Source organism: Scleropages formosus, chromosome 4, assembly GCF_900964775.1.
Source record: "Scleropages formosus chromosome 4, fSclFor1.1, whole genome shotgun sequence".
In the NCBI taxonomy this organism is placed as follows: Eukaryota; Metazoa; Chordata; class Actinopteri; order Osteoglossiformes; family Osteoglossidae; genus Scleropages; species Scleropages formosus.
In genome coordinates this window covers 38,262,633-38,276,517 of record NC_041809.1, presented here as the reverse complement: position 1 = coordinate 38,276,517, position 13,885 = coordinate 38,262,633, and the positions used below count along the sequence as shown (strand labels likewise).

Sequence of the window (13,885 nt, the reverse complement as noted above, 5' to 3'; positions counted from 1 at the left end):
TGACGACTCCTGCCGCTCTGCGCCCTTTAAAAGCTCGCGGCCGCACTTCGCTCTTCGTCCGCCGTGTGTCGCCGGTGAGTCCCACCGGAAGTGAGTGGCTCGCAGCGGCCGGGTTCGAGCGGAGCGGGACTGCGACGGACCGGGGGCGCAGAGCGGAGGCTGCAGAGCGGAGGCTGAGAGCGGGCCTGGGGCCGCGGACACCGTCCACCCTCCCCCGTCCCTCCGCCCCCCAGCCTGGGGACACACGCGAGGCGAAGACAAAACGAAACGGGACGATTTATTTTATCAGTGGAGGAGGAAGGCAGGCAGGCAGGCAGGCAGGAAGGAAGCGGCAAGCGCGCGCGACGCCGACAGTGACACACAGTCCCGGCAGCGGACGACTACATCATCATGGAGAAACATCCGAGTGCGGCCGCCTACGGCTACGGGCCGGAGAGCAGCGGCGCCGCGCCGAACCGAAAGCCCAGTCGCGGCGGCGGCGGTGGCGCCGCAGCCGGAGGGACCGGATCCCGGCAGCCGAGCGTCGAGACTCTGGACAGGTGAGGTGACTCTTCCGGTCCGGGGCGGAGTGAGAAGCAGAAAGGGCGGCCAGTGAGGGCGGCCAGTGAGGGCGGCCGCCGCCCGGCAGAGGAAGAACGACTCGGTGACGCCGGCGTAACGCAGTACGAAGCAGGCTGATGATTTAGTGCTGCAGTCAGTGTAACAGTAGCAGTAACAACATAACGATAATAAATATCGAATGTATTGACACTGAGTGTAGCAGCAGTAAATGAGCAATGAGCGTATTAATATTTAGCGGTGTAACTACGTAACTAAGAGCAGCAGCAGCAGCAGCATAGTTAGTGACAACACTGTTACTGTGACTCTGGTGTTCCGGTGTAACAGAGTAACGAGCAGTAACAGCATCAGCAATGAATGAATCATCATCATGTAACAAGAAGAGTGGAACAGTAACGATCGAACAGTTGTGTCAACCACATCATAACTTAAAGTAATATTATAACATAAGAGAGCAGCGATCTTACTGAGTGACTGAGTGAGTGAGCGTTCAGTATCGGCATGCCGCATGATCATTCATTTTGTAGCAGCAGTTTGGTCATAAGAAGAGACGTATAACTGCCAGCGGATTTGTGTTTCATGAACAGTACTGAAATATGGAGCGTAACCAGCTTTTGAGCGGGTTTACCGTTTGGAGGGACGTGTCGAATCATTATCATGACGGGCCGGCGGCGGAAGAAGAGCACTTGGGCCGTTTTGTTGACCCGCCGTGCCGCTCTCTCTTTCTTTGCCCCTCAAGCCCCACAGGGTCACACGTGGAGTGGTGTAAGCAGCTCATCGCCGCCACCATCTCCAGCCAGATCTCCGGATCCGTCCCGCCGCCGGCGACGCCGCCGCCGGACCCCGGACCCATGATCTGCATCTCTCGCGACTACAAGGTAGGGCTGCGTGCGTGTCAGTCGGGGTCTGAGCGCGGCTGAGCGCGGCTGAGCGCGGCGTTGCGCATCCATCTGTTCGTTTTTTTTTTTTTTTTTTTTTTTTTTTCCCATCCATCTGTTCGTTTTTTTTTTTTTTTTTTTTTTTTTTCCCCAAAAAAAAACTAAAAGCACCCGAGTCTCTGTGGATCTCGTTCCGTTGCCTCACGTGTCTTTTTTTTTTTTTTTTTTTTGAATTCCAGATGCGTTTGCCCCATTTCAGCAGTACTGTACACAGTGTGAGTATTTATTTACGCCGGGGACCGCGGAACGCTGCGCGCACCTAGGCTAGGTTCGGGTCGCACGCTGTGCGGACAGGTCGCGGTCGTGGTCGTGGTCGTGGTCGTGGCCGTGGCCGTGGCCGTGGTGAGATGCTGCCGTTCGTGCCGCCGCTTCTTGTCACGAGTCACGCTGACAGCAGGACGAAGGATGTTTGTTTATGCAGATGAGATCTCGGCGGGAGATCGGTTATATAACACGGTAACAACAGAGTAGAACGTGTTGCGAGCTCTTGATCTCCAAAAGGAAACAAACGTTTTCCGTTCTCTCTCGTTTTAATAGCATTTTCTTCACTGATCGCTTTTTTAAACTTTATTCCTGCCTGCGCTTCCACTGTCAACTCGCAGTAAAATTGACCCAGAAAGATGAGTGCGAGACCCTCGGTGTTCATTCGACTCCCTTGTTGGAGTTTTCATCTCTTGTGTCTGAAGTTCGTTAGTAAGCTTATGAATTTTGCACATTTATGAAATTAACGAGTGTTGAAAATCACTTTGCGGACGGAAGGTATTTTTATTTTCCTTCATTTTACATTAGTAAAATTATGAAATGAGCCTTAGCTTAGACTTAGGTTAGTGAGCCTTTTTTTTTTTTTTTAAATTGCAGCCTTAGGTAAGATTTTTACAGGATATAATGCACGACTAAATCAAGGGATGTCTGTGTAAATTGTATGTATTGAGTGTGACTTAGTAACGACATCACAAAGAGACCCAAATGGTCCCAACTGGTGAGGAGCCAGGGTCCCCCAATCGATGCTAAATCGTTATTTCTAAATCATTTCATGAACCGAAGGGTGCTTGAAAAAAAACAAACTGGGATATATTGTATCAGTTATTTGTAAATATATTTCACTACAAACTGTTAGAATTATGATTCCCTGGGATGCTGTATCTTTACATTGTATATACTGTACGCTGTACATGTTACGCTGTACACTCTAGAGTCTTCCAGTTGATGTGGAACAGGTGCCGTGCAGTAATATTTGTGCTGTTTCTCGCTGGCAGGTGGGAAGGAGGTCAGATCTGAGGGTAAGGAGCAGTGGCTCTCGGCGGCTCTCTGCACTCGCGTTGTCCGTCTCCGGTGGCGATCGCGCGCTCGCTGCCGCTTGACGCCGTGCGGCGCCGCGTTTGGGCGCTAAAGCGCGAGGGCCGCGGCAGGAAGTCGGCCAAACGCGAGCCGCGCGTGCCGTTCGCTTCCCGTGTGCTCCGTCTCGCTGTCGGCCCCCCCTGTAGCTGAGCTGCGTTCAGCGCTTTCGCTTTTCCTCTCGCCTCCGTCGTCGTCGTCTTCTTTTCTACATCTCCTCGTTCTAGTGCGCATTTTTAAATATGGTGCTTCTGGATATTGTCGTTTCGCTTGACGATTCCATTTTTACATTTTAGTTCCGACTTTTCCCCTTTGTCCGCATGGAGCGGGTGGAGCTTTTCGCGAAGATGTGATATAGCTACAGTGATTGATCTCTGTTGCTGGAGCTTATTTGTGATCATTGAATGATTCTTACATACGGTGTCAGTACAGAGTGAACCTGAGCACATTGTTATATTTCGAAAAGTTAGTGTCTCCTGGAAAGGGTTCTGTCGTGGCAAAGCAGGCAGTAGTAGGCGCCTCAGTGTGCGAACCTCACTTTGTGAGCATCTTTGGAGGAAGTAATCGGATAAGGAATAAGTAATAATTATGAGGAATTATAATTTAGTGGCGTTCTCGCTTTGGAGAAAAGTGTCTGCGAAATGAATACACGTGATTGTAAATGTCACTCGTACTGCATGACATCCACGGTGGAAAGGCGGGCAGCGTTATTCGGTTTTCCAAGTCCATCTGTGAGCGTTGAACAAGTGTTCTGCGAGACGCTTTCCTTCGCACGGCCACTTGCTCACGTGCTGCCCTGATATGCACAGTAGCTGCTGCCGTTGAGCCTTTAGGAAAAGACCGGAATGTCAGGGCTCAGCTGTCCGCTCTTTCGCACCTGGATACAGCTGAAGCTCAGCAACGACCCCTCGGTGTGTCAATCCGGCGCTGCAGCTCGTGTAGCAGGACGTGGCCTCGCGGCCTGAAGGTTGCTGGTTCGAGCCCCAGCCTTCGCTGCTCCAGTAGTACCCTTGAGTGGCGCTCTTTGAAATGTATGAACACTATGTAGCTGTAAGGGTGAGGAGTTTAAAAAAGAGCAGCAGCAGCAATAATAATAATAATGTAATAATAGTAATAATAATAATAATAATATAACTGTGCTAAAGGCAAGCGCTGTTGCTGCTTCGCTTTGCACCACATGTGTGTGAGCTCAGGGACCTGTGTGTCAGTGCTCTGCTCACCTCGTTTGTGTTTGTCACCTGCAGGTTTTCAAGAGGCCGGACCTGGGGGTAAGAGCGAGCAGGTGGAGCTCTGTGTTGTCCGTGTTGTCTGTGCCGCCCTGCGTCCAGCAGTGCCTCTTTGTGGATGTCTGGTGACCCGGCACTTTGGCGCTGCCGTCCCCGTGTACGATTCCCAGCTTCTCAAGTGACGAGTACAGGCAGTTCTTTACCCATTGCTGCCGTTTTTGTTTTTTTTTTTTTTTTTTCCCCCCCCTTTTCGGGGGGTGTCAGAATGTGTAATAAACATTGTTTTCGTCATTAGTGTTCTTCGGCTCACCTTGACCATGATGTGATACTATGTGCAGGGTTACACAGTCTTACTGGCTACATGGATCAACGCACGCACGCACGCACGCACGTGCACGCAGTGAGAGAATCTGTGTCTTGTCAGCCTGGCTGTGGTCACTGTGCTCTATGTTGCTGAGGCTACAAGGAGGCGCCGCTCTCTTGATGTCGATAAACTGACTGTTTTCAGTGTCACCGATGCTCCGTTATCGAGGTTTGTTTATCACTGAGTTTTTCTGCGGCGTGTGTGTGGGTTGCCTAGATTTGTAAGGAAGGTGCTGCGTAATGCACCCCTGCGGTGTTCGGGCAACGAGTTGACCCAGCGGGAGGGTCTTTCAGCACAGCCTCCAGTGTGATGTGAGCTGATCGCTGGGAAAAACGCAAGTGTCTCTTACCGTTTCTCTTACTGTCCCGCTCAAGTTTGTTCACTGTGGGCCGGTCGTCACCGAAGTCCTGTAACCCTGTACACGCGCCCTTTTTGGGAGGTTCCTACCCCCGGCTGCCCCGTCGTGGATTTCGCTTGCTGCTGGTGTCTTTCTTTTAGTGCTGGATCTGAAACTCGCCTGTGTCTCCGGCGCACAGCGACCTGCTGCATGAGCTTCGCGGCTCGGCTCGCCTCGGGTCGGGTCGGCTCCTTGCTTCATGCGCGCTCGCCAACTCGGGCTGATTTTCTCTCTTTCCCCCTGTGCGTCCTCCTCTCTCTCCCTCCCTCTTTGCTTCTTGCGCTGCGTGGCCCAGGACTCTGGCGACGACGCTAATGGCTATCGCTCGGACAGCGACGCTGAACGTGCTCCTCTCACCCTGGCAAGTCTCTCTCCTCCGTGTGTGTGTGTGTGTGTGTGTGTGTGTGTGTGTGCGCGCGCCAGCCCCCCTGTGCTGTCTTCTCCAGAGCATGACACACTCACGGCTCTGCCATGTCCTTCGTAGGGGACATGTGAGTGCGGTGGAGGGACCTAACGTGTGTGACACTTGGATGTGATTTTAAGGTGTAAGAGACTTACAGCTCCTATTAAATTCAGTTGTTAACAATACTTTTGTATTTAACTATGAATATAATATTTTGCACGTGTTGTTTTGTCCTTAGTTATTTTCTCACCCTGTTGGTATGTTTTGAATTCTTTTCGCTGATCCTCATCTGTGGGATCCAGCTTGGCCTCCCGGTTAGACTTGTGCTGCCAGGACCCTATGGTGACGTCAGATTGGGGCAGGTGTGGCTCTCCGCTAATGTCTCAGAGGCCCAGCTGAGGTCCACTCCCCACACACACACACACATCCTGTCCCCCATGGCAGCCAGTCTGGGACAGACCACAGTCGTTGCCTTGTTTTCTTCTGTCTCGCCTTGTCTTTTCATTCTATTTGCGACTCTTTTCAACCTTTGAAACAAACAAGTGAAATAGAAATGTGTGAAGAGACATTTGAATACAGCCTTTGGAAATTATAGTCTTCAAAATATTTCCGATGAATGATGGTCTTGAGGTCTCCAAGGAAGGCAAGCGTCCTCGTAAAAGGGTGCAAGCGTGTCATTTAGTGTGTGTGTGTGTGTGTGTGTGTGTGTCTGTGTCTGTCATTTTTGCCTCTACACTTGTGCCTATGGTGGACGTCGCCTATGCTTCTCCTGCCCGTCACACCAGTGCGCTGTTCTGCTCCTCACGTTGTCCCCTCTTGACCCCTCTGTCTCAGTGAATACGGTCCACCCTTGTGTGGCAGTTCCCCTTCGCCCGAGCTGTTCTGCGTTCGGTCCCGGACACGTCGGCCTTTCGTTCGCAGCGCACGCACCCTGGATAAGAGGAAAGGGTGACACCGTGCGCTGCCGTACAAACTCTGTTTTCCGTTTATTTGCTGCCGGTTCAGTTCCGACACGTGCAGTTTGCCTTCAGACTGAGGCACAAAGAGCCGAAACGTCGAGAAGCTCCGGTATCAGTTCCTGAGACGAATGTTATGAGAAAACAGCAGTCATCGCTGGACTGGTGTGTGAATTGGACAGGTTATTCATTTGAAAGTGTGTAAAAATGTGCCCTTTGAGAGGTGCAGCTCAGGGACCTTGGAGGAGCTTTTTTACTTTACCGAGTGAAGCTCTGAACTTGAATGAAACTCGTCCAGTTTTGCCTTCTTTCACACACGCGCACACACGCACACACACACGCACACACGCTGCAAGTCGTGCGTCTGATCCGTGTACACGACACTGCTCCCGCTAGTGGCACCGGCACCCCGGCGGGACGCCCCACTGGGAGGTGGCCGCTGACCTGGCGCTCTGTTGACAGGCGCTCAGAGATGGGAACAAACAGGCCCAAATGGAGGAGGCGCCGCGGGTCCCTGGAGAGACCATCAAAACCATCGGTGAGGGTTCCTTCGCTTGCTGCTCGTTTAGTCCGTCCTCCACCTTCCGAGTCCCACGGCTGTTTTCTGCCGGTTGGTGGAAGTTAGCGCACTTTCTTCTACGTTTCCATCGTTGCTCTTTCTCGCTCGCTGGGCTTCCGTTTCGAAGGTACATGTGAGTAAAGTCCAAAGTTTCCCGTGCCCTGAATTTGGCAAGTACTGCTCGAAGCCTGGGAGAGAAAGATGAGGGCTTTGGGTGTGAGTGAAGGTGTTTTCTACTTCTGTATTGTATTCCAGTGACGGTTCTTCTTCTTTACGTGCTCTTTGCTCAGCAAAAGACGTCATGTACATCTGCCCGTTCACGGGGGCTGTGAGCGGTACTCTGACTGTCACCGACTACAAACTGTACTTCAAGAGCCTGGAGCGGGTAGGTCTCTCCGCCACGTTTCTCTGCCCTTCTTCCTAGATGGGGAATCTTGGTGTCGGAGCCCCGTTCTCCACTCTTGCCTCATCTTTCATCAGGCAACTTACTTGAATCGATACAGTAAAATAGCCATTTATAAGAAACTTGGGTAACAGTTGCTTTGCGTAAAGCTTTAGCTGCTCTCGTGACCCAGCATGACTGTGCGTTTTTGTGAGGACGAGGACTGCTTAAATTTAACTATAATTTGACGGCCTGCCTAGGACCCGCCCTTTGTCTTAGATGTGAATCTGGGGGTGATCAGCCGCCTGGAGACCATCAGCCTGCAGATCGGCGAGAACAACCGGGGCATCGAGATTGTGTGCAAGGTGAGTGGAGTTCAGCACGGTAACCCTCTGAGGTAGGTGTGTGTGTGTGTGTGTGTGTGTGTGTGTGTGTGTGTGTGTGTGTGTGTGTGTGACCATCCTTCCTTCCCTCCCTCCCATCTTCTCTCGTTCCCCTTCCAGGACATGAGGAACCCCAGATTCGCCTACAAGGAGGAGCAGAGCAAGCTGGAGATCTTTGAGACCTTGACCAAGTACGCCTTCCCCCTCTCCAATGACCTGGTGGGTCCCGTCATCTGCACTGTGGAATCACTGACGGGCAGAGCAGTGTGGTGTTGTACAGTGGAAGTTTCTAGGGTTTTCTTGCATTTATTTGTCCCGTCGTTCCATTCCAGCCCCTATTTGCATTCCTGTACAAGGAGACCTTTCCGGAAGATGGCTGGAAGGTGTACGACCCTGTTGCAGAGTACAAGAGACAGGTAAATAGCTGCACGTGGAGGAGCTGGCTGAAGGGATAACCAAACCCGGCCGTGACTCTGCAGTACCGTCTTGATATGCGGTGTGGCAGCCGGTGAGTTTGGTGAAGGAGTCAGGGTGGTGTCACCTGGCGAAGGAAGCGGTTGTGTCACTTTCACTAGTCTGGGGAAGAAATGTTGTGCTCACTGGGCTACAGCCCATATACTCACTGGTTACACTGCTCACTTACATTTATGTGACATTGACATTCATTCATTGAGCTGACACTTTTCTTCAGAGTGACTTAGTTATTTACCTGTAATTCATACAGCTGGGCAACTTTACTGCAGCAATGTGGGGTAAGTACCTTGTTCAAGGGTAATAAGCTGGAAGTGGGATTCGAACCTGCGACTTTTGGGTCCAAAGGGTAGCACTTCTAACCAGTATGTTGCCAGCTATTCTCCCAGATGGCTTCACACACGAATACTTTAACTGCCACCACCTCCTGTTCTCTGGTTATCGTAGATTAATTTTCCATCGCTCCGTGGCTGTTTCCCAGCAGGCTTTGTCACCGGGGAACGATCAGGGGTCTCGCATTTCGAAAGGAGAGGAAAACAAGAAAGAAAATACCTTCGTATGTTTTTTGTGGAGAACGGGAGTCGTTTAATTTCAGGTGTCATACATGACAGATGAAGGAATTAAAAGTTTTTGCTTTGAACTTTTGTTTCTGCTGACAAACTTGACTTTATTTTTTGCTGTGCTTTAAAATGTCAGTTCACAGCAAAGGGGTCTTTCTTCAGCGGCTCTGGAATCGGTGGGAAAAAGCATTGCTATAAATTGCCTCTGCACCTTTGTGTGTGTGACTGTGTTGCCCCCCCCACGTTTGTCTTTTTCAGGGTCTGCCCAACGAGAGCTGGACCATCAGCAAGATCAACAGCAGCTACGAGGTTTGCGACACCTACCCTGCGCTGCTGGTCGTGCCCACGAGCATCAAGGACGAGGAGCTGAGGAAAGTGGCCTCCTTTCGGGCCAAGCACCGCATCCCTGTGAGTGGGACTCTTGTGTCTAGGAGATCATTGGTGCTGCGTCTACTGCTGCAGGAATACATGAATGGGCAGGAGATGCCCCCCCACTCTCTTTTGAAGGTGCTATCGTGGATCCACCCTGAAAGCCAGGCCACCATTGTGCGCTGCAGCCAGCCCCTGGTGGGTCCAACAGACCGCCGCTGCAAGGAGGATGAACGCTACCTGCAGACTATCCTGGATGCCAACGCCCAGTCCCACAAGCTCACCATCTTTGATGCGCGCCAAAACAGCGTGGCCGACACGAACAAGGTGGAGAGAGCTGGGCGCTGTTTAAGTAGCAAATTTAGCAGTACGTGCGGCTGCTCTTTGGTCAGGCTCTGCTTGCCACTTGGTCTAGTTATGCTGTACGGTTTAGTTGAGGCCAGAGCCGGGGGTGACGCAGCCCTCAAGGAATGTGGCCTCAAACGATTTTGTTCCCTTTTCTTCCTCTCAGGCTAAAGACGGGGGCTACGAGAGCGAGAGCTTCTATCCCAATGTGGAGCTCAACTTCCTGGACATCCCCAACATCCATGTGATGCGCGAGTCCCTGCGCAAGCTCAAGGAGGTGGTGTACCCCTCCATCGATGAAGCACGCTGGCTGTCGGCTGTCGACTCCACACACTGGCTGGAGTACATTCGGGTAAGGGGGATGGAGTGGAGATGTGCCAGCGCTGCACCGTTAAGGCTCCACGGCTTTTTTTTTTTTTTTCTCTTCAGGGTGCCCTGAAACCCTGCTGTACGGTGCGATGGCGTGAACATCGCACAGTATCCATCTCGCCGGTCCATTTGTTCTCCTCCTCGCACTTTCTGCACAGCTGCTGCTGGCTGGGGCGGTGCGCGTGGCAGACAAGCTCGAATCTGGGAAGACCTCTGTGGTGGTGCACTGCAGTGACGGGTGGGACCGCACGGCCCAGCTCACCTCCCTTGCCATGCTGATGTTGGACAGCTACTACCGCACGCTCAGGGGCTTCCAGGTGCTGCTGGAGAAGGAGTGGATCAGCTTCGGGCATCGTTTTGCTGCGGTGAGCGAGGAGGTGGAGTGAGGGATGAGGGGGAGAGAGCGCTAGAGGTTCTGCTATTGATCGTGCCGTTTGCACTTCGGGAATCGCAGGTGTGCACCTGTAGCTCCTCGTCTTGTTCGCTCCGAGTTCTATGTCGCTCTGCAGAATTGCAGGAATGAGGCTGAGAGAGAAAGTCTGGGACAAGGAAGTGGAGGAAAGAAGGGGGCGTTAAGTGGGTAGAGGAATGGTATGCAGCTCTTTCTTTCCTTCTGGGGAGAACATGAACTTCAGTTACTTTAGAGCACCAGCCCCATCTGCATGTGCTGAGAAACAACGGATGATGTGTGTGTGCTGTGTGCTCGCAGCGTGTGGGCCACGGGGATGAGAACCACGCCAACTCGGAACGTTCGCCCCTCTTCGTGCAGTTCGTGGACTGTGTGTGGCAGATGATGAGACAGGTAAGATCCTGAGACGCCTTGCTCTCAGGGGGTGTAACACGACTACCGCTGCTCAGGGAACTGAGTTTCTTTCTTTTTTTCCTGTTCTTACAGTTTCCTTCTGCTTTTGAGTTCAATGAGCTCTTCCTCATCACCATTCTGGATCATCTCTACAGCTGCCTCTTCGGGACCTTTCTGTACAACAGTGAGCAGGAGAGAGTGAACAAGGCACGAGTCCTGCCTAAAAGCAGGAGCAGAATCTGACTTTTCCGTCCCAGGACATGGAAAGGCCACTGTGGCCTGAGTGAAAGTATTTTATTTGATGAGAGATTTTTATACAGTACTTGTCAAGTTGGTACAGCGCTGGACAGAAGTGCACATACAGTTTGCACATTAAAAGAAATCTTGATTAAAAGAGCGGCGGTAGTTTGCTCATTTAATAATATAGACCATCCCTTCCGACAGCCGAGGAAAGGAAAACAAAACATTCCCAGACCAAGCAGCTGTGATACGTTATAAGGGAGCTGCAATTTGAATGATGAAGCAATCAAATTTAATTTGGCCGTTTTCTTTGTTTTTTCTGGTCTTTTAGGAGGTTCACGGCAAGACTGTGTCCCTTTGGTCGTATATGAACAGCCAGGTGGAGGACTTCACCAACCCCTTCTACGTGAACTATGAGAACCATGTCATTTATCCCGTGGCCAGCCTGAGGCACCTGGAGCTCTGGGTCAGCTACTATGTGCGCTGGAACCCCCGAATGAGGCCACAGGTAGGACATGGAAGGGCTGGGGGGGGGGGCTGCCAGGTGGGAGTCTATTGTACACTGATCTTCGCTAAAAGTTTACCTTAATTGCTGGTTGGGCGGTGACGTCATGTGGGGGAATGCTCCGTGGTTCTAGTCTCCTGCTGGGCTCCACTGTGCCCCCCCCCCCCCCCCAGGTTCTCTAGAACTCTTTGTGTGATTGTGGCCAGAACTGAAACTGAAGGTTCAGGGAAGCCGCTGCGTTCGCATCCCGGCACGTACAGCAGTCACTTGGAGCAGGATGAGACCCCTGCTGCACATCTGCAAACTTAGGGGAGACGCTGCCTGCGCCGGTATGTCGGAGTCACTCTGTCCGTACCCTTGTCTCAGATGCCGGTGCACCAGCACCTAAAGGAGCTGCTGGTACTGAGGACAGAGCTGCAGAAGAAGGTGGAAGAGCTGCAGCGAGACGTGGCCTCCTCTCGCTCCATCTCCTCGTCCTCTGAACACGGCCCTTCGCCTTCGCACACCAGCACGCCGCTCTACACCACTGTTTGAGTGCGCACGCGCACACACACACATGCTCGCAGTTCCTCATCTCCACCCTGCGTTGCTCTTTTTTAATAGTGCTGTGACAGCTCTTTGTAGTGTTTTAGCCTTTTTATCAAAGTGTCACTGACACGATGAGTTTTCATGGCTTTAGTGATTGATGCCTTTTTGGAGAAAACCACTTGACCACATCCTGAATCTTACCAAACATGGACAGATGGAACACCTTTGTACATACTTTACCCCCATTGCTTATGTGCAGAAGAATATCAATCATGATTTTGCAGAAAAGACTCATTTTAAACTAAAAGTATTACCTGCCTCTCCCTGGCAGCTCTTATATATTTATTTGACAGGTTTATGCAGCACATAGTAATGGTCTTTCTACAATGTTAAAATGAGAAGTAGTTCAGAAAAGTGACATTTGTTCAGTCTTTTATCACCCAAACGCCCTGGTTGTAGTTACCATTCATACACGTCGCAGTCGCTCTCACCACCTTTTCAATTCAATTTATTTTTATAGAGCGCTCTTCTCACGCAGTGACACAGCGCTTTAGCACAGGCATAAAGCAAGAAAAACAGATACAGAGACAACAGTCGACTAATGGCTACCATCATGAAGAACTTATTATAGAGCGATAAGTGTGCCTACTGGCCACCGGGGAAAGGAACAAAAACTCCCAACTGAAGGTTGAGGGAGAAAAAAAACCTCTGGGGGGCCACGGGCCAGTGGTTGCCCACCCCTCCTGGGCATTCTAGAAAGTAACAATTGTAAGCCAGTTTGTAACAAGTAATAATGTTATATGTTATATAATGTAATACTATATAATTTTCCTTTTCCGTTTCACTGTGTGTCACCTGCCTCTGCTCTGTGCTACTTGTCATTTTACACCTGGACAGAATATTTCTTTGGTTTCTTTGTGTTTTGTTTACATGTCCAGTGTTTAGCTGTGTGGTTTTGTACTCTTCTGCCGGGGGGGGAGTCTTAGGCCACGTTGTATGTGTTCGATATGTCAACGAATGGCAGCATCGTCATTTAAGAGGACAAGCCAGGTGATCATGTGTGCGTTTGCTCTCAAACGCCGTCACTCAGTCCTTCTAGTGTATCCATCTCGCCTAGTTGACTTTGCACATCACAATACATGCCTGGATGCTCCCCTACTGCCCACAATGGAGTGAAATGGACAGGTAACATTTTTATACTGCGATCTAGAGGTGAACATTTAGGGCCCCTAAGCTAACACTTCAGTGTCCATTTGTCAAGCTATATTTCTGAAGTATCAGAATCATATTGAAAATTAAACAGAGGAATTCAAAGTCTTCTATATGTATATTGCTAAAGTTTGTAATTTGTGATAATATGGCTGCGGGGAAGCATTGTGTTGATGGATTTTACACTCGGACATGGAAATCTGTCCATTTTAGTCGTTCACACTCTTTCTTAAATTAACTGGACCTTTTAAGTTGGTGTAAATGTCAGGTTTATTTTATATTGAGGTCAACAGTTTTTGAATTTTTTTTTTTTTTTTTTTGTCTGAGCTTGTTTGTTAGCCACCTCAACCCATCACATGTGCCATTTGTTTTGTGTTTTTAAAAACTTCAAACATTCCATAAATAAAAGCAGGAACATTTGATTTCACTGTTAGTTTTACATTCAGCTTCTTTCTTCTATTTTTGCCTTTGACACAGGCAGTAATGAGTGAAGACTCACCCTTTCATGCAATTTGGTATGAAACTGCAGTAGAAAAGGTACAGGATAGGCTCCAGCCCCCTGCGACCCTCACCAGCAGTTAAAAGTGATGGAGTGATTTACCATGTTTGGGTCCATGTGTAGGTGGGTCACATGAGTGATAATGTGACTGTGTTCCTGCTGAACCTTCTGTTCAGGGGGGTCGTAGCCTTGAAAATTTTCTCCTCTGTTGCCAATCCATCAGCCCACTGAGCCACTTAATGCAGCCATTAGCTTCCTCTTCTCTAATACACTACCACTAAAAATCTTAAGTGACTATAAAAAGCTACTTGCTACAAACAGGAAGATAATACATAAATAATGAAAATCAGCCTCAGATTAGTTTTTTTAATACAATCAATTTGAGATGTAACATCACCCTTCATAATTCCTTCAGAAATACAGGTCTGTGCCCAACTTTAGCAACAGCATGAGAAAAGCATCGCGCTACTTTTTCCTTCCATTTCAA

General features: G+C 50.2%; 1 protein-coding gene across 7 annotated transcripts; it reads left to right on the top strand.

The window, feature by feature from the left end:
• Positions 1-43: 43 nt before the first annotated feature.
• Positions 44-12,879, top strand: mtmr1b (myotubularin related protein 1b). Of its 7 annotated transcripts, none has more exons than XM_029250978.1 (17): positions 44-539; positions 1,298-1,436; positions 4,076-4,099; positions 5,114-5,179; positions 6,640-6,715; positions 7,027-7,121; positions 7,379-7,483; positions 7,622-7,720; positions 7,834-7,917; positions 8,791-8,940; positions 9,040-9,228; positions 9,413-9,598; positions 9,774-9,980; positions 10,325-10,417; positions 10,511-10,624; positions 10,989-11,165; positions 11,529-12,879. In XM_029250978.1, exons 1-17 carry the CDS (start codon positions 391-393, stop codon positions 11,694-11,696), a joined length of 2,121 nt encoding a protein of 706 aa, XP_029106811.1. In that variant the 5' UTR covers positions 44-390; the 3' UTR covers positions 11,697-12,879. The 7 variants fall into 7 exon arrangements, with proteins under 7 accessions (XP_029106811.1, XP_029106812.1, XP_018607584.2 ...); XM_029250979.1 differs by lacking the exon at positions 5,114-5,179 and adding an exon at positions 2,753-2,776; XM_018752068.2 differs by lacking the exon at positions 4,076-4,099.
• Positions 12,880-13,885: the final 1,006 nt, after the last annotated feature.

Excerpts from the sequence above, each read along its gene's own strand:
- mtmr1b (XM_029250978.1), top strand. The coding sequence starts at position 391 with ATGGAGAAACATCCGAGTGCGGCCGCCTACGGCTACGGGCCGGAGAGC. Across the intron at positions 7,122-7,378 it reads ACTTCAAGAGCCTGGAGCGG|GACCCGCCCTTTGTCTTAGA; the intron begins GTAGGTCTCTCC and ends CGGCCTGCCTAG. Across the intron at positions 8,941-9,039 it reads GGGCCAAGCACCGCATCCCT|GTGCTATCGTGGATCCACCC; the intron begins GTGAGTGGGACT and ends TCTCTTTTGAAG.